The sequence below is a fragment of the Carassius gibelio genome, chromosome A11 (genome assembly GCF_023724105.1).
Source record: "Carassius gibelio isolate Cgi1373 ecotype wild population from Czech Republic chromosome A11, carGib1.2-hapl.c, whole genome shotgun sequence".
Lineage (NCBI taxonomy): Eukaryota > Metazoa > Chordata > Actinopteri > Cypriniformes > Cyprinidae > Carassius > Carassius gibelio.
The window spans coordinates 16,694,086-16,713,306 of NC_068381.1; the positions used below are offsets into that span (position 1 = coordinate 16,694,086).

Below are 19,221 nucleotides of genomic sequence, written 5' to 3' on the forward strand. Positions count from 1 at the left end.
TCCGTAAGAATAAGGTTGATGAGTGTGGTGTTGTCTGCAAACTTCAGGAGTCTGTCTGTCAGGAAGCTGTTGATCCACTGACAGATGGAGGTGGGCATGGAGAGTTAGTTTGGGCAGGAGGGGGTTTGGAATGATAGTGTTGAAGGCCGAGCTGAAGTCCACAAACAGGATCCTCACAAAAGTCCCCTAGATGTTGCAGAACATAATGCAGTCCCATGTTTACTGCATCGTATACACACCTGTTTACTCTGTGGGAAAACTGAAGAGGATCCAATAAGGGTCCAGTAATGTCCTTTAGGTGGGCCAACACCAGTTTTTCAAAAGACTTCAAGGCCACAGATGTTAGAGCCACAGGCCTTTAGTTATTTAGTCCTGCTATTTTGGATGTCTTTGGTATGGGGATAATGGTGGGGTGTTTGAAGCATGAAGGAACTTTGCACATCTCCAGTAATCTGTTAAAGATCTAAATGAAGATGGGGGCCAGCTGATCAGCACAGGATTTCAGACAGGCTGGTGAAACACAATCTGGTCCTGGATTTTCCTTTTCTGTGTAGCAGAGCGGGAGGAGATTAATATAGGACCCTAGGAATACTAAAACCCTAAGGTGATGTATCAATGCTGACTACGCCACCCCTTTAAAGTGAGGGGAACTAAAAATTAACATATTTTTAAACACACAGGCTCATTACCAGGTAGGGCAGAGACTAGAAGGTATTAATGTACATGTTTATTAGGTTTACAATAATCAGAACACTTAAGGCTAAAAATGTAGCTCAATAGAGCTAAACAACTACAATTCAATACAATACACACAAAACAAAATGACTAAAACTTACCCGTGGCCAGGTAGGCTAGCTGTAAAGTGATTATTCTTAACACCACACACACTCACACACACACACACACACGTGAGGCAAGTGATCACAAGGAGCAATACAATCTCAGTGCTCCAAACACCACCAAGGATCTAGTACAGCCAGCCTCCTGACACGGGCCTAACACACAGAACACAAGTTATATAAAACATGCACAGTGCTTAAAACAACAAACAATTGTCACAATAGCAAGCAACACAAAGCAACAAAACAGCAACGCAGTCTTAATGTTGCTCCATATAGGAAAGGATCGTCCCAACCACCATAAGATGGAGCACTCCCAACAGACATTGTTCGTCCTGCGACAATTGGTCAGCAAGACAAGTTAAATGGTTGATCACAGAATGAATCTTAGCAATTTACTCAATGACTTGACAATCATATTCAGGTGAGTAAACCAGGTGGAGGGTAATGACAGCCTACACACCATCACGAAGTTGCGAACAAGATCCTATAGGGCTTGGGCGCCGAGTTGCAATCTGGGCCGTGACGGCCCTGTTGCTAGCCTCGCGAATGTAAACATTCAGCAAGTTGAACGAGAAGAGATGAGTAGATGTTAAAATCTCGAAAATGTTGTGGGATTTATAAGGATAAGCTAAATATGGATGCCAGGGACCGGTATGTGGACAAAATCGGCACTATTAATGGTTTGGATCCATATGAAATTCCCAACAAATAGTGGAGTACCGACGGAGACTTGTTGCCGCACTTTTGCATTACAGATATCTTTGGCTTCCTTGTTTGTTTTGTGAGTGCCTACACTTCAGAATAGTTCTGAAGCTACAAGTCATTGAAGTCTCATGTACAGTTCACAAATGGATGGGTATTTTCCTGTAAAATATCCCGTTAGCTCTTCAATCGGACCTGTCGAGTCTCTGTGTTGCTGTCCTGTTGCTACTCCTTGCCCTTCCAGCGAAACAGCTGTTTTCAAAGCATTGTTTTGCTTACTCGAAAGCAACCTTAGCGTGATGTTGGACTTTTTAAGATAGCGTGGTTGTTGTGAGAGCACGATTTCACGCCAATCTGTAACTAAAGTCACATTAGACCTAGCTTCACAAATCGCGTAATGTTAGTTAATGCAGCAGTTTTGTAGTTCGGATTTTTTATGTCAGCAGAGGGATAGCAACAAAAAGATGAATGTTGAAATTTCCCGTATTTTGGATGAGTAACACAATAAATTTCCCTTATTTTCAATGTTGACTTAAGCTATTTAAATGAATATTCAGATGTTATGGTCTCCGTGGTCACGCCTCCAAGCAGGAAAGCAGTGGAAAGTTAATCCATACTCATTTGATTTTCCCCATGGTGATTATATGTTGCGCTATTACACCCCACAATACAGCAACGATTTACCATGGTTGAAATAGATTTTTAAGACACACGGATGAGAGGGAGTATGTCTAAACACTGCGCAGTAGCCCGAGTAGCAGTAAAGGAGGCTACCAACGTGGCGGCCACGCCAAGTAATGACATTGCGACGCCCAAGCCCTATTCCAACTTTTAGGCGGAAGCCCACATGGTAAATTCCAACCCTGATCAAACTCAACTGCCTGTAGCTTTCTAGTAATCTGAAATGCCTTGATTAGGTTGTTTGGGTGTGTTTGATTGGGGTTGGATGAGCTGAATGCTACGTTCACGCGATGTCATAAGATAGCCTAATTATGAGAGGATTGTGCATTTCTATGGCGACAATATCAACTTCAAAATTAATCTGTAGTGGTCAGGTGCTACAGCGATCATGCTGTGGTACCAGTAGGTGTGTTTGACTTCATGTAGCGTAGCGCAGACTGAAGCCGTTATCCAGAACAAAATTTACCGTACAAGAGTGTGTAAACAATTTATTCAAGGCAAGGCAAGGCAAGTTTGTTTATATAGCACATAACATTACATGTTAATTCAAAGTGCTTTAAATAAAAGAAAGTAAAATAATCATGAAGAACAAAAATAAAACAAGCAATTTTATAACTTTGGAAATTATTTAAAAATTGACTTTTTTAAAATTAATTTAAAACGGTTAGAAAATGGCAATTATTAATATAAAATACAGTGAATATGTAAAATACAGTGCAATCAGTCCGGACATCGCACAGTGCTCATTCAGTAAATGCACAGCTAAACAGATGAGTTTTGAGTCTAGATTTAAAGGTGACTAGTGTTTTAGCACACCTGATCTCTTGGATGCTGATTCTTGGATGCTGATTCCAACTGCCGGCGGCAAAATAACTAAAGGCTTTGAATATTGTCTTGCTTGGAATATGGAAACATTTGGATTTGTGCCAAATGAGAGAGGTAGGCATCAGATTCACCTTAAATTAATTTGTTCTTGGATTGACGTTTTTATAGCCTAAACTTTAGATGATTTGTTTTGGAGAGAAACTACTGTTTTTATAATTTGTTAACATTTTTCTTTAGCCTAAAAGCATTTTAGCCTTCATTATTTTTAAGTATTGTTTTTTTGTTTTTTTTTGTTTTTTTTTTTTACAATGCAGCAAACTTTAATAAATATCTTTAAAATACTTAAATGTCTTTAAAGTGTTGACAGATTTTTTGGTTTGTATGTTACTTTGGTAGGTGGGTTAATGACGAGATAAGCGGTTGTGATTGGCTAAGGCAGAGTCATGTGTTTCATGGTAGCCAATCAGAGACAGTGTTTTTACACACATGCCGTCACACACGCGGCTGCGCCAGCGGCGCCAAACATACACACACGCGCGCGCGCAACAGCTACACAGAGATTCGAGTCAGGAGCAATCCGATGAAAAGTTGGCATTTTCAAGGTGAAGATATAAGCACTACTTCAAATTCATTGTGGTCAAAGGCAAGAACGTGCATGTATGTGTACATGTAATGGGTGACACGCATCTACAAAGCTAGTGGCCAAAAACATTTTTCTTACAAAGATAATACTTGAAGTTCAGGATAAAACTCTTGCTGTCTGTTGACGTGCAATAAATATTGAAAGTTATGTACCTGTCTGTTCTACTCATTTGAACTGACTTGTCAAAACTGCAAAAAAAAAAAAAAAAAAAAAAAACGAGTTACTTTTATTATAGAGTAATTCAGTTACTAACTTAGTTACTTTTTGGAACAAGTAGTGAGTAACTAAAACTACTTTTTTAAAGTAACGTTCCCAACACTGGACTTAACTCAGTGGGTTAATGGCTAGTTTTACCAGATCTCTCTTTTTTCCTTTGCTTTTTGAGTAAAAACAAATCTGTACTTTATTCTTATTATTAGGCAAATTATAAGCAAATACAATTATTTTTTTTAAATGAGGTTATAAACCGGTATTTCTTCCATCTGAACCCGTTTCGGAAATGTAATAATATCAGAGGAACGCAGGAAAAGAAACGTTAAAATATCAATTCTGCTCAGAGTGAATGGATATAATTTATTTTCTGTTTTCAAACCCTGCTTGGTAGGGGACTCAGTTTGCTTTAATTACGGACTCAATTCGGCGTGGCATGGAGGTGATCAGTTTGCGGCACTGCTGAGGTCCCCAGTTCTTCTTTTTAGCCCAGGTAAGACGCCTCTGACATTGTCTGTGGTTCAGGAGTGGCTTTACAAGAGGAATATGACAACTGTAGCAAAATTCCTTGACATTTATGTGTGTGGTGACTCTTGATGCCTTGACCCCCAGCCCATTCCTTGTGAAGTTCACTCAAATGCTTGAATCCATTTTCCTTGACAAGCCTAAAAAGGCTGCGGTTCTCTCAGTCGGTTGTGCATCGTTTTCTTCCACACTTTTTCCTTCCACTCAACTCTGTTAACATGCATGGATACATGAAACGCCTGTATACCATGAAACATTTTAAATATGGCCTCTTCATTCAGAAGAATGACAAGAGCTTATAGAAGCATTACTTGCGCCCTACAAACCATTTTCAGCATTCATGACATGACGCTAGAGCAACAAATACACATTAAAATGACTTCTGACTGGAATAATAGCTGCAGACAATTCTGCTTCGCCAAGAATTTAAATTTTGAAAAGGTACTTTGCTGATCGTCCAGTACTGAGGGAGAGGAATCTAAAGCACTGATGCCAAGAGAGTAGTTGTTAGAAAGCAGCCAAATGATACTAAAAACACAAAGTCTTCAAATCAAGCAATTATTTTTATTGGAGGTGGTAGGGAGACAGAAAAATTTCCCAAACTGTCTGAACAAACAGGGAAAACATGCCATTTGAATAAAAGCACGGAATGGAAAAGATCTCCATAAAGTTATGACGAATTCCCGTGACCAGGTCACTGACCACAACGTTGAACCTTGCCACATCCCTGACCACTTCCTTGACTGTTGCCCTGTCCCGCGCCGCTTCCCTGGCCAGCTCCGAAGCCCTGTCCCACGCCCTGTCCCGCACCGCTTCCCTGGCCCGCGCCGAAGCCCTGTCCCACGCCACTTCCCTGTCCAGCACCGCTTCCCTGGCCCGCGCCGAAGCCCTGCCCCACGCCGTTTCCCTGCCCCACGCCGTTTCCCTGGCCAGCGCCGAAGCCCTGTCCCGCGCCGCTTCCCTGCCCCACTCCGCTTTCCTGGCCAGCGCCGAAGCCCTGTCCCACTCCGCTTCCCTGGCCAGCGCCGAAGCCCTGACCCGCGCCGAAGCCCTGACCCACTCCGCTTCCCTGGCCAGCGCCGAAGCCCTGTCCCGCGCCGCTTCCCTGTCCAGCTCCGAAGCCCTGTCCCGCGCCCTGTCCCACTCCGCTTCCCTGGCCCGCGCCGAAGCCCTGTCCCACTCCGCTTCCCTGGCCCGCGCCGAAGCCCTGTCCCACTCCGCTTCCCTGGCCCGCGCCGAAGCCCTGTCCCACGCCGCTTCCCTGGCCCGCTCCAAAGCCCTGTCCCGCGCCAAAGCCCTGTCCCACTCCGCTTCCCTGGCCAGCGCCGAAGCCCTGTCCCACTCCGCTTCCCTGGCCAGCGCCAAAGCCCTGTCCCACGCCGCTTCCCTGGCCAGCGCCGAAGCCCTGTCCCGCGCCGCTTCCCTGGCCAGCGCCGAAGCCCTGTCCCGCGCCGCTTCCCTGTCCCGCACCATGTCCAGCACCGCTTCCCTGGCCCGCGCCGAAGCCCTGTCCCACTCCGCTTCCCTGGCCAGCGCCGATGCCCTGTCCCACGCCGCTTCCCTGGCCAGCTCCAAAGCCCTGTCCCGCGCCAAAGCCCTGGCCAGCGCCGAAGCCCTGGCCCGCGCCGCTTCCCTGTCCCGCACCATGTCCAGCACCGCTTCCCTGGCCAGCACCGAAGCCCTGTCCCACTCCGCTTCCCTGGCCAGCGCCGATGCCCTGTCCGGCGCCGCTTCCCCGGCCAGCTCCGAAGCCCTGTCCCACACCGCTTCCCCGTCCAGCACCGCTTCCCTGGCCCGCGCCGAAGCCCTGTCCCACGCCACTTCCCTGGCCAGCTCCGAAGCCCTGTCCCACGCCGCTTCCCTGGCCAGCACCGAAGCCCTGTCCCACGCCGCTTCCCTGGCCAGCTCCGAAGCCCTGTCCCACGCCGCTCCCCTGGCCAGCTCCGAAGCCCTGTCCCACTCCCTGTCCCACTCCGCTTCCCTGGCCAGCGCCGATGCCCTGTCCTGCGCCGCTTCCCTGGCCAGCTCCGAAGCCCTGTCCCGCGCCATATCCAGCGCCGCTTCCCCGGCCAGCTCCGAAGCCATGTCCCACACCGCTTCCCCATCCAGCGCCGCTTCCCTGGCCAGCTCCGAAGCCCTGTCCCACGCCGCTTCCCTGGCCAGCGCCGAAGCCCTGTCCCACGCCGCTTCCCTGGCCAGCGCCGAAGCCCTGTCCCACGCCGCTTCCCTGGCCAGCGCCGAAGCCCTGTCCCACGCCGCTTCCCTGGCCAGCGCCGAAGCCCTGTCCCACGCCCTGTCCCACTCCGCTTCCCTGGCCAGCGCCAAAGCCCTGTCCCACTCCGCTTCCCTGTCCTGCGCCCTGGCCAGCGCCGAAGCCCTGTCCCACGCCGCTTCCCTGGCCAGCGCCGAAGCCCTGTCCCACGCCGCTTCCCTGGCCAGCGCCGAAGCCCTGTCCCACTCCGCTTCCCTGGCCAGCTCCAAAGCCCTGTCCCACGCCCTGTCCCACTCCGCTTCCCTGGCCAGCGCCGCTTCCCTGGCCAGCTCCGACGCCCTGTCCCACTCCGCTTCCCTGGCCAGCGCCGAAGCCCTGTCCCACTCCGCTTCCCTGTCCTGCGCCCTGGCCAGCTCCGAAGCCCTGTCCCACGCCGCTTCCCTGGCCAGCTCCGAAGCCCTGTCCCACGCCGCTTCCCTGGCCAGCGCCGAAGCCCTGTCCCACGCCGCTTCCCTGGCCAGCGCCGAAGCCCTGTCCCACGCCGCTTCCCTGGCCAGCGCCGAAGCCCTGTCCCACGCCGCTTCCCTGGCCAGCTCCAAAGCCCTGTCCCACGCCCTGTCCCACTCCGCTTCCCTGGCCAGCGCTGCTTCCCTGGCCAACTCCGGCGCCCTGTCCCACTCCGCTTCCCTGGCCAGCGCCGAAGCCCTGTCCCACTCCGCTTCCCTGTCCTGCGCCCTGGCCAGCTCCGAAGCCCTGTCCCGCACCACTGCCCGGCTTCACTGCGTGGAAACAGATTAAACACAGATCAGTTTTAGTTTGTGAATATAGACCAGGAATCCTCAAATCTGGACCTTGAGATCCACTTTCCTGTAGAGTTTAGCTCTAACCCTAATCAAACACCTCAGTATGTTAAATCAATGTCTTTTGGATCATAAGAAAAGTCACAGGCAGGTTACTTTGATCCGGGTTGGAGCTAAATTCTGCAGCGCACTGGACCTCCAGGGCAAGATTTGAGGAAACTCACCCAAACTCTAACCCGGAGGTGTTAAATAAGGGGGACATGCAAAAATGTGCAGAACAGGGGGTCCCCAGGACTGGAATTTAGAACCACCATTCAAAGTATTATTCGTCTTTATTTTGTAAAGCCATTCGGTCCTTAAAACCATCCTAAGGGATGAATTCAAACGGACTTTAGAAGAGAAAAAAAAAAGGCAAGGTCTCGGCTTAAAACGGTCATTGAATTCAAGGAGTTACTAGTCTGTGTTTTTTTAGCCTTAGCATCCATTATTAACTGAAACTCACTGAAAACAGGCAGCACACAAACAGGCCCACAGTTAAAGCGACAGCATTTGTGGCCTCCAGGGCAGTCTTCGTCAGAAGAACATCCTCGCTGGGACGGCACGACAGTCAGCGTCGCCGGACATAAACCGTCCACTAGAGAATTCAAGCAGATCATTAGGGGAGGCCAGGGAGTGCAGTTTCAGCATTTGTAAGTCAGGGGTTTCACAATGGGTCTCAAACCTATATACAAAGATTTACATATTTGTCTGCTTCACATCAAAAGGGTTTTAAAACCTACTACTCATTCATAAACTAGGTTAAATTACTTTCAAAGACAGAGAGTCACTCATTTCTGCATTTCTTCAGAATGTGTAATGAAAGCAACAGATCTTTTCACCTGGGACTCCTCTTTGAATAGCATGAGTTAAGCTCAAGTATCCGAGCAAACACAAAAAAGCAGCAATCAACGAGAAGTGCACTCGAGCTGTCATCCTCCCAGCCTGTGACCTCTGCTGGAAAAATGCAATGAATTGGTGCGTCAGGAGAAGCAGACAACAACGCACACAAAACTACAACGAATACGTGTTGCTAAAATTTTAACCTCTGTAAAATGTGGTTTTAAAGATCCAAGGAGAACAGGTCAATTCCAACCCTGATCAAACTCAACTGTAGCTTTCTAGTAATCTGAAATGCCTTGATTAGCTTGTTCAGGTGTGTTTGATTGGGGTTGGATGAGCTGAATGCTATGTTCACCCCATGTCATAAGCTAGCCTAATTACAAGAGAATTGAGCATTTCTATGGCGACACTATCAGCTGCAATATTAATCTGCAGTGGTCAGGTGGTACAGCGATCATGCTGTGGTACCAGTAGATGTGTTTGACTTCATCCAGCGTAGCGCAGACCGAAGCCGTTATCCAGAACAAAATTTACAATAGTAATGTACAAGAGTGTGCAAACCATTTATTCAAGGCAAGGCAAGTTTATTTATATAGCACATTTTGTACACTGTTAATTCAAAGTGCTTTACATAAAATAAAGTAAAATAATCATGAAGAACAAAAAGAAAACAAGCAATTTTAAAACTTTGGAAATTATAAAAAAATTGACTTATTTAAAATGAATTTAAAACAGTTAGCAATAGACAATGATTAATATAAAATACAGTGAATATGTAAAATACAGTGCAATCAGTTCGGACATCGCACAGTGCTCATTCAATAAATGCACAGCTAAACAGATGAGTTTTGAGTCTAGATTTAAATGTGACTAGTGTTTTAGCACACCTGATCTCTTGGATGCTGATTCCAACTGCCGGCGGCAAAATAACTAAAGGCTTTGAATATTGTCTTGCTTAGAATATGGAAATATTTGGATTTGTGCCAAATGAGAGAGGTAGGCATCAGATTCACCTTAAATTAATTTGTTTTAGGATTGACGTTTTTATAGCCTAAACTTTAGATGATTTGTTTTGTAGAGAAACTTATAACTGTTTTTAGAATGTTTGTTAACATTTTGCTTTATCCTAAAGACATTTTAGCCTTCATTATTTACAAGTATTGTTTTGTTTTTTTGTTGTTGTTGTTGTTTTTTGTTTTTTACAATTCAGCAAACTTTATTAAATATCTTAAAAATACTTTAATGTCTTTAAAGTGTTGAAAGATTATTATTATTTTATTTTTATTTATTTTTTTGTGGTTTGTTTGTTGCTTTAGTAGCCTGTATACATTTGGCAAAAATTAAGAAAAATCTGTGACTTAACTCAGTGAGTTATTGGCTAGTGTAACCAGATCTCTCTTTTTTCTTTTCTTTTTGAGTAATATAGAAATAAAGTTATTAACTGGTATTAATGAACAGATTGAATTTCTTTTCTGTTTTCATGTCCTGCTTGGTAGGGGACTCCGTTTGCTTTAATTACTGACTCAATTCGGCGTGGCATGGAGGTGATCAGTTTGTGGCACTGCTGAGGTGGAATGTAAGCCCAGGTCTCTTTGACGGTGGCCTTAAGCATCTGCATTTTTTGGTCTCGTTTCTCATTTTCTTCTTGGTTATACCCCATAGTTTCGCTATGAGATTTGTAGTATTAGGTTCTATGTGATAGTTTTCGAATACACAGGTTATGGGAGTGACATATACTGTGTGTGTTACGGTACTGAAAAGGGGATAATAAAAAGTTATCAGAAGTTATGGCTGGCTCTCACATCGTCCTCCATTAGCTATAAAGGTTGTCATTGTGCCTATTAAACAACAGAACATGGTGTCAGAAGTGCAGAAATTGACAGGACAAAACGAAACCGAGACTAACTTCACAACTTCAATAACTCACTTGAAAGTTGCAAGTGAGTTATTGAAGTTGCGAAGTTAGTTTAGTCCCAGTTTCATTTTGTCCTCCTGACAGCAGAGGGGGGCTGTCTGGACAAGTTTGCAGCACCATAATGAATCAGTCTCAGGTTTCTCCGCTGGAAAAATTATAAATGCAACACTTGTTTTTACTCCCATTTTTCATGAGCTGAACTCAAAGGTCTAAGAATTTTGGAGAATATGGAATTTGTACTGCTCAGTCTCATGTGGTTTAGTAAATTTTCCAGAGCCATCTTTAACCTTATGAATTTATAATTTTTTTCAGTGTATAATACTGATTAGCCGCTTATACTATGTCACGACTCACGAGTGTGCTGGATGAATACTGACATACAGCGGGGTGATCATATCTGTCAGGGTTTGGCAAGGAGGAACTCAAGTGCAGACAGGGATCACAACACACAGGGTTTATTAGATACAAAAGGGGGAAAACAAAACCCACGAGGGGGAAAACACTGACTAGGGTAAATACAAAATAACTTAACAGGACTATGTTGACGCGATAAACAAAGACTAAAAACACTAGGACACTAACTACAAATAAACACTCACGGATATACAAAGACTTCTCAAAGGGGTGACAAGGATACACTCTCTCACAAGGCTGACAAGTAGAAACACATATCAGGAACCTATGAACCGACAAAAGACAGAGCACACTAGGGGATCTAAATAGGGGAACTAATTAAGAAACAACAGGTGGCACAGATTAGGCAATCACGACAAGACTAGGATAACAAGGAGGGCGGGGCAAGGGAACGAGACAACACAAGCACATGGCCCAAAGACAAGGCCATGTGCTTGTACACAAAACACGGGTCTGTCATGATCCTGCCTCAAGACTAGAGAAAAGTCAGGACATGAAGGCAGAATCATGACAATATCGGAGTAAAAATGTTAGAGGAACATTATAATAACGTTCTGGGAACCAAAAACTGTCATTATGGAAACGGTATAATAACGTTAAGGGGACGTTGGATTAAAGTTAGAATAACATAACTAAAAACTAACATTGGGGAATGTTATACTAACATTAAGAGAATGTTAGAATAACGTTCTGGGAATGTAAAGAAAACTTTCCTGGCTAACCAAAAATAATATTCTGGAAAACAAACTAACGTTCCGGGAACGTTATGGGAACCACAGATTGTTAGTTGAGGGAGGGGGGGCTGTCACATGTTGAAGGAATGACTCAAACCTGAAGACTCATCACAGGCTAAAGACCCAGGTAAATAATGATTTCATCTTTTCTGTTTCTTATAGCATTATAGTTTGTAGTGTGATCAACTTTTATGCAAGTAGGCTACTAGATGTGCTAGTGAAGTAACACGTAATATTTTAATTACATTCTGCTAAATGAAAAAAATGACTTGGAAAAAAGATTTGTTAACTTTGCTGAACAAGACTCAAAGGACCAAGTCAGTAAAATGATCCAAACTTCCCATCACTATCTGACAACCTGTCTTCAAGATCTCACTGAGTGGATTTCCTCAAATTTTCTCCATCTTAATGAATCTAAGACTGAAATCATTCTATTTGGGTCAGCATCTGCTATGGCAGTCCTTAAAACAGAGTTTAAAAAGATTGAACTAAATATGAGATTGTGTGTCAAAAATCTGGGCATCCAAATTGACATTGAGCTTAAAATGGATAAACAAACTAGTTCTGAGCTTCTTTTATTCATGTAAAATCGCAAAAGGTATGCCGTTTTTTTAAATTTTTCAGATACTCTGAAAGCTTTCACCTGCTGATATATTCCTGCCTAGACTATTGCAACTCACTTTACTGCGGTATTAATAAGCCATCTCTAGATTGGTTGCAACTAGTCCAGAATGCTGCTGCTAGACTCCTGACCCAGACATGAAAATATGAACGTATCACTCCCATAATTGTTTCATTGAATTGGCAACAAGAATACAGGAAATACCGAATTGAGTTACAAATCCTGGTCATGATATTAAAGTCTATTAATAACCGTGATCCACCTTATCTTGCAGATCTAAGACATGTTCCCTCTAGATCACTTGGATCCAGTGATCTGGCACTCTAAACAGTGCCCAGAACTAGATCTCGGATCAAGGGTGACCGTGCGTTTGCAGTGAGTGATCCAAATCTGTGGAATAAGCTGCCATTAGCTATCAGAACGTCACCGACTGTGGCTATTTTTAGATCAAAATTAAAAATGAATTTCCTCTCGATGGCATTTTAAAATGGGTGTTGCTTTAGGAGTGTATTATTCTTTAATGGTATTATCTTCTATGTATACCTTGTAAAGCACTTTGGGCAACTTTGTTGTATTTATATAGTGCTATATAAATAAAATAAAAGAAAGAAAAATCAAACTTCAGGAAAAATGGAAATCCAAATACTAACCTTATTTCCAGGCTTTGGCCTCTGTAGCACTCAAAGTATTTTTTGTTTATGTTTCGCTGGTTGTCTTGACTTACACTGACACCTAGTGGTGTGGATGTAGCATGACATAAAGAAAGTTTCAGTTGCAGATATAATAAATATATGCAATAATAACACTCTTTTATTCCACAAGAATAGATGTACCCAAATAATGACATTACCAAGCTAAAGTAAGAAGCATTTTGCTACTCGTGTGATCGCAACATGTCTGCACCAACAAGGCAATCCTTTCCGTGTAAAATAAAATGGCTTATGTAAGGCTAATTGATTTTTCAACAATTTTTAAAAGCATAAAAAGTTTAATTATTGAAAAAAAATTCTTTATAGTCTTGTGTATAGCCCTGTGACATCCTGCCAAATTCCCTAGAAACTTTTAAATTGACCTCTCCAAGTTACCTTACCTCTTCGAGCATAAATGTTTACGTTTTTATTGTAGACTCTGCATAAAAACTGCAGCAAGCAATAATCTCTCAGCAAATGAGACTTAGTGGCCTATTTATACCTGTTATGACTCCGAAAATATCTGCAAATAAAACACCAGCAGATTTTCACACTGCCTTCTCCGAGCCCAAATGACTTTTTCATGAGCCTAATAGGAAATTATGGGTTATTATATTCTGCCACTTGACACCCTGATTAAAAACAGTGCAACACAAAGAACTGCAGGAGAGTGGGAGAGGAAAAAATGAGCCGGGTAAGAATGTTCTACTTTATTTTGAAAAGAATCAGATTCATAACAGGGCTGTGCAGAGACCTTTGGAGGGCAGGTGCATATGAGCCACGGCTTTAAATCTTATTTTAAAAAAGGGATTCCATTCTAATCCTGTTTTGAATTTTTTTATTTTTATTTTTGGAATGATAATGATAATAAAATCAGGATCGATAAGTATAATTCGGAGGATGAGAAAATTAATATATGTCTGTTTTACTAGTGTTGTGATTATTATTTTTAAGGCACTCTATGTTTTAAATAAATACTGTAATAATAATAGTTCAAAGTATGCATAGTCAGATGATATATAAAGTCAAGACCCCTTGACACCGCTCCGCTAAGCACTCCACTCACCCATGCACTAAATTAGTAACGTGAGGGATCGTCCCGGATGAGATCGTCAGGTCAAAGGTCATCATGTGCATCATTTATTTATGGCTTAATTTTTATTCATTAATTCTTGTAATAGTTGGATTGGGCAGGCCTTCACAAAAAGGTATTACATTTAAAAAAAAATAGTAATTCCTTGACAAAAGGGCACTTTGTGCATCAAGGGGAAAAGGGGCAGATGGCCAGCGAAACCTCTCTACCCCCTTGCACATGCCTGTTCTCTAATTCATTACTCTTACAAGAAGCAATATGCACCTCATTACCCTAAAATGAACAAAAAATATATATTTTCCTGCCTTACAATTGCTCATGACTGAACCTAATCCTCAGGGCCTGGGGGTAACCTACTCTACTCCCCCAATATCCACCACCCGAAAAATCTCATCAGCCCTCATTTGACTCTAATTCAGCTATCTGTTCGACTTTAGCCGTCCACCTGCCCCTCTCAGTCGACAGTGGATGAGACTGTAGCGAAATGTATACCATACTTTACGAGATTTACAGCAACCACATCACCAACCAGAGAGGAAGTCTTGAGAGTTTCTTGAGTGTTCAGCCGTTAAGATAAAGACTGGAAACTAGAAAACAATTCTACGCCGGCCAGCTCTTAAGAGTCTTAGTTCTCTCTTTTTAAACATCACAAAAGTGTCTTTTCGACTTAAAGCATGAAGTAACAACAATCTCTGAATTCCTGCAGGCCTCGTTGGAACAAATAGTTGCGTTAACACGTTAAAACACTAGATCTATTGCCATGCTGCTCCAAAGGAAGACTTTTTGGAACCATTTTTGTTGTGATATTCTCCACATTTACTAAGGGTCCAGTGAGATATGACAAATTAATTTGGTCTCCGATGACTGATGGAACACTTCTTTTAATATAAGTGTTTTTGTTCTTCAGTTACCAAGGTGTCTGGATTTTAAACTTGTGTTTGGGATTGTTCTGGCACTGTTCTCAACCTCTAAGCAGTCTGTCACGAACAGAATGAATAATATTTTTCTTAATTCAAAAACCTTTTTATGTTATTATTTTCAGCCAATTAAATAGAGCATTCGATAAGCACAGCTTTTATTTTTGCTTTAATTTGTTTTATTATTATTATTTTGGTTTAATAATCAATCCGGTTGTGGGGGAAATAAATAATAAAGAAATTCAATTACAATAAAATAAAAAACATTGAACTGCTTTGAAATACTGTTCTGTTTGAGCTTGTCTGGATTAGTTATTATGAAGGTCATAAATCCCAGAGCAAATAAAATGAAGTACAGCACATTACATTAAACTGCACATTTGACCACTGACATAGTACGTCCATGTCTCTACTGCTGCCAAAGTCCCTGATAAGGAAAGACTGTTCACTCTGCAGCCATATTTGCTACACCTCTGGACATTTCATCTCTAACACATCTATTCCTGTTTTACTTGAATGGGGAAATTCTGACATCTCAAAAACTGCTTGCCAACAAATTTAAAGTCAGCAAAAGTCCTAATTTGCATACGAATGCACTGTTCTGTGCCATTTTATAGTATAATTGGTGTGAATAGTATGTTCATGTTAAAACTAAAAATTTCAACAAAAAGCAGTGCACTTTAAAACTAAAAACACTTAAAACACTTAAACTAAAAAATGAAATTTGAACTGTTGGACACTTCATGCACTGCTGCAACCTGCTTTAAATGGAGACTATTAGGCTCTAATTCCGAATCACAAAATAACATTCTAAAATTCATAAAGAGCATAAGTGCACAAGGTGCATCTGAAATTTTACTACATTTGAATGTGAACTTACTATGCAACTGTTAAAAAAGTATGTTTGTGCTCTACATCTACCATGTTGTGCCAACATGACATAAGTTGTCCCTTCACTGCCATCTATAAATCCTTTCCCAAAGCCTTATGGGATAGTAAAGTGTCAATCGAATGCACACTTCAAAATCACAGCTGGCTGGAGTAGTAGGTCACTTTTCTCCTAGTGGTTTGGAATATTATGAAATCAGATATCCTGCTCTTTTGGAGTTCTGTTTTTTTTGCATTCTGTATAATAGAGAAGTATGCAACTTTGAATGCAGTGATAGTGTATGTAATTTGGAATACATCAAAAAAGTTGAATGTGGCCAATATTTAGCCTCTATTTCTCCAAATACCTTAGTTATCTTGTCTATTTAAATATTATGTTGTCTATAATATAATGTAGTATATTAAATATTAAAATAATATAATAAGTCTTGTTAATGAATAATATAAGACAAGAAGACAAAGTTCACCCACTATAGTTTCCCACTATACCTGTGCGGTTACATGATACCAAACACTGCACAGCTTTTGTTCCAGCATCTATGAGAAACAGCAGCAGTTCAATAGAGCCGCAGAATAAAAGCAGATCTTCAATCACCTGCTTGAATTGTACTGTTGAATGTAGTTCTGCTTTCTCTGAAGTGTCCATCAACCTTATAGCGAACACGGTCCAATAGATGTGTGTGTGTGTGCGGAGTGAAAGTGTGTGTGTGTTTGGGGGGTGTTTAGTGAAGGATTATGCAAATGAAATTAGAAAAAAAAAAAAATCCTGTCCAAAAACGACTCGGGCGGAACGCTTGCTCAGACAGGGAGCTCGACTAGCGTGTGTGACCGAGCCGCCAATGCCCACGCTTTCCCACAATCCAGCTTTGTTCACTGGGACGTCACCGTGAGGGTCTGTGGAGAGGAGGAAGAGCAAGAAAGAAAGGAAAAAGAATAAAGCACGGTAGATAACTATGGAAAGACACTGGTCCATCTTTCCATCTCATTTCTATCAGATTTACTGCCGCATAAAATACACCCCTCGGGAAAACAGAGCTCAACTTGACTCAAGCGTATACAATAAAGAACAGTGTCATGATTTCCTGTCCATTAACTTTCTATAGTTTCTGGTAAAGCTAAAATCCAACAGTTGCAGTCAATAATTAAAAGGTCAATTGGTCAATTAACTTACAGCTCAGGGGAGGGTTGGGGGGGGGGGGTATGAGTAGTTCCCCACAGCCCAGAGTGTGGACTGGTTATGTTTGGAGTAGCATACTAACATCCTATTCGGATTATTACTGTATACACTTTAAATAATGACTTTGATTATTTGTTGTTGAGCATTAGACAAATGGGTTGTGTTGTAATATGTACTGTGCACAGTATCCATTTTTGATATTTTGCAGTAGTGCACACTACACAGAGTACTGTGTATCCCACAATTCAATGCACACGACCTTCCATTGCCAATGAAATGAATGAACCACAAGCAAATACAGTCATGATACAGGTTTGATTTCACGAATAACAAAATCTGCATATTACTGTTTGATTTGATTTTTCTTTGAAAAGCGCTTACTTTTTATAAAGATTATAAAATACAAACATTTATTTTCACCATTATTAATATTTTATATATATATATATATACTTCCTGTTTTATTAAATATATTTATAGAATATTTGTAAAAAAAAAAAAAAAAAAAAAAAAAGGAATTAATGTTGAACTATAAATAATCTGTAATATAATATTACAAAATAAATGTAAAATATTTACATACACAAATATATTTTACATATTTTATAAATGTGTGTGTGTGTGTGTATAAAACATGGCGGATATAAGCATTCTTAAAAGGTTGTGAACTCCAAAATTTCCAAAATGATCAAAACAAACATTTTTATCAATCTTCTTTTTTCTTTTTTTTTTTTTACACAATAAATATGGGTCCTTCAATATTAATTAATTCATTATTTAAGTCGTCATATATTTTGTGAAACTGGGATGAAGAAAAAATTGATTTCATTATGGGGAGTTTTGGATCAGTTTCTTGTCATTCATCATACAGTAAAGTATTGAGATTAAAATTGCCCTATGAAAAATTGACTGTATTTATCATAGATTTAAGCAGATCCCAAACATGAGCAAGGACACTAAATAGCAGAAAGAAAGAAGATAAGAAGTTTCATTCCGCACCTTTGAACTTCCCGGGTCAGACCCCTTTGGAAAAACATCTTCAGCATTTCTCTGACCCACAGGTGAGGCTGACAGATGCCGATGTACTCTTTAACCTTTACAGCTGAAAAAAAAAAAAAACTACTTCCAGGAGGAATATTTAATGCTTGGTGTGCAGACAATGGACAAATAGCCGAGGAAATCCTAAGCGACTCAGTGGGAAGCCAGGAAAATCTCCAGACCCTCCGGATTTCAGACAAAGAGGGACAAAAGGTATTTTTTTATCTGCTGAGCAGCATCTAAAAGGTATCAAGCGAGAGCTGCTTTTCACGGCCGAGAGCACAGATGGAGTGCTGAATCAAGCTGGGATGATCATCAACAACACACCACTGCTCCTCTGTCTTTCAAACAGTCCGACCGTAGCTTTCCACTAAATTAGATTTTCTTTCCTTTTTTTTTTTTTTTTGCCTGAGTTAATCTCTCTTCTAGCATGCTTCTTAAAAGTGGGATTCTAAACAGAGCTTAGCCATTGCATTTCCAGTTTTTCTTCCTTTTCTCTGTTGTTGCATTTTTCCAAATTCCTGCTGTGGCGATCAATAGCATTTGTCATTTGTTCTTCTTGTTGGCTTATCTCGCCACATTTTCAGGAGGTCGGTAAATTGATCTTAACTAGAGTCAACCAGAATCATCAAAAGCGAATCCCATCACAGGACATTCAGCTGTTCCAGTGGGAAAAATCACTGTTGCTTAATGCTTGAAAAAACGTTTCATGACAGGCCAATAAAGTATGAAGTTGCATATTAGATACATAACCCCCTAATAACACTTGATAAACTCAATGTTCTGTTCATGTGTTGACAAATTTACTGTCGAAACAGGAAGTTTAGATAGAATATATAAAATGGTGCATTTTTTGTTTATTTTTTTTTAAGTGGTGGCAGCAATGAACTTGATTCACTAGTTGGTTGCTTATGGCATTAGGTGGGACATTTCCATTCTAAAGAGCATCTGATTGGTCAAAAATCTGTGCAGTGACGAGTCATCTTCAGTATTTTTGGTTTTGTTTTCCTACAAAGAGACAGAATGTACATTTAAATGCTAATCTGCTAAAAGTGGATTTTGTCAACTCGATTATTATTATCATCTAACTACACAAGCGAATACATTCCAAAGCTTAATTTCTTTTTTTTTTAACAAATTATTAAACATTGTTAACAATTTTAGGATTCAGCTGGGCAACAGCTGACAGTGTGAGGGTGTGTGTGTGTGTGTGTGTGTGTGTGTATGTACAGTATACAGTGTGCTCTTCTATTAGACAGACATCATGCACCCTCTAGTGACTGAAAATCAGAAGAAAAAAATCTATAAATTAAAAATTAAAGCCTAAAGAAGCCGCTTCAACAAGGGACATAAATGTTTTTGTACAATTTTGAATTACACTAAAGAATGGCAGATTAATTATAATAATGTTGCAT

The 19,221-nt window shown here is 41.5% G+C and overlaps 1 protein-coding gene and 1 long non-coding RNA gene across 2 annotated transcripts; both read right to left on the minus strand.

Moving 5' to 3' along the window:
* Positions 1-4,972: 4,972 nt before the first annotated feature.
* LOC128022494 (fibroin heavy chain) lies at positions 4,973-8,641 on the minus strand. The gene is made up of 4 exons (XM_052610127.1): positions 8,523-8,641; positions 8,319-8,430; positions 7,943-8,074; positions 4,973-7,419 (listed from the first exon to the last, which is right to left on the minus strand). The coding sequence occupies exons 2-4, from the start codon at positions 8,410-8,412 to the stop codon at positions 5,123-5,125; spliced, it is 2,523 nt and encodes an 840-aa protein (XP_052466087.1). The 5' UTR covers positions 8,413-8,430; positions 8,523-8,641; the 3' UTR covers positions 4,973-5,122.
* A 7,169-nt stretch (positions 8,642-15,810) lies between these two features.
* Positions 15,811-19,016, minus strand: LOC128022496 (uncharacterized). The gene is made up of 2 exons (XR_008185934.1): positions 17,768-19,016; positions 15,811-16,485 (listed from the first exon to the last, which is right to left on the minus strand). It is a non-coding gene; the product is annotated as an uncharacterized LOC128022496 (long non-coding RNA).
* Positions 19,017-19,221: the final 205 nt, after the last annotated feature.

Coding starts and splice junctions, on each gene's coding strand:
- LOC128022494 (XM_052610127.1), bottom strand. CDS start 8,412: ATGACAGCTCGAGTGCACTTCTCGTTGATTGCTGCTTTTTTGTGTTTG. Junction 8,075..8,318: donor TATTCAAAGAGGAGTCCCAG/GTGAAAAGATCT, acceptor TGAATTCTCTAG/TGGACGGTTTATGTCCGGCG. Junction 7,420..7,942: donor TTGTGTGCTGCCTGTTTTCA/GTGAGTTTCAGT, acceptor GTTTCCACGCAG/TGAAGCCGGGCAGTGGTGCG.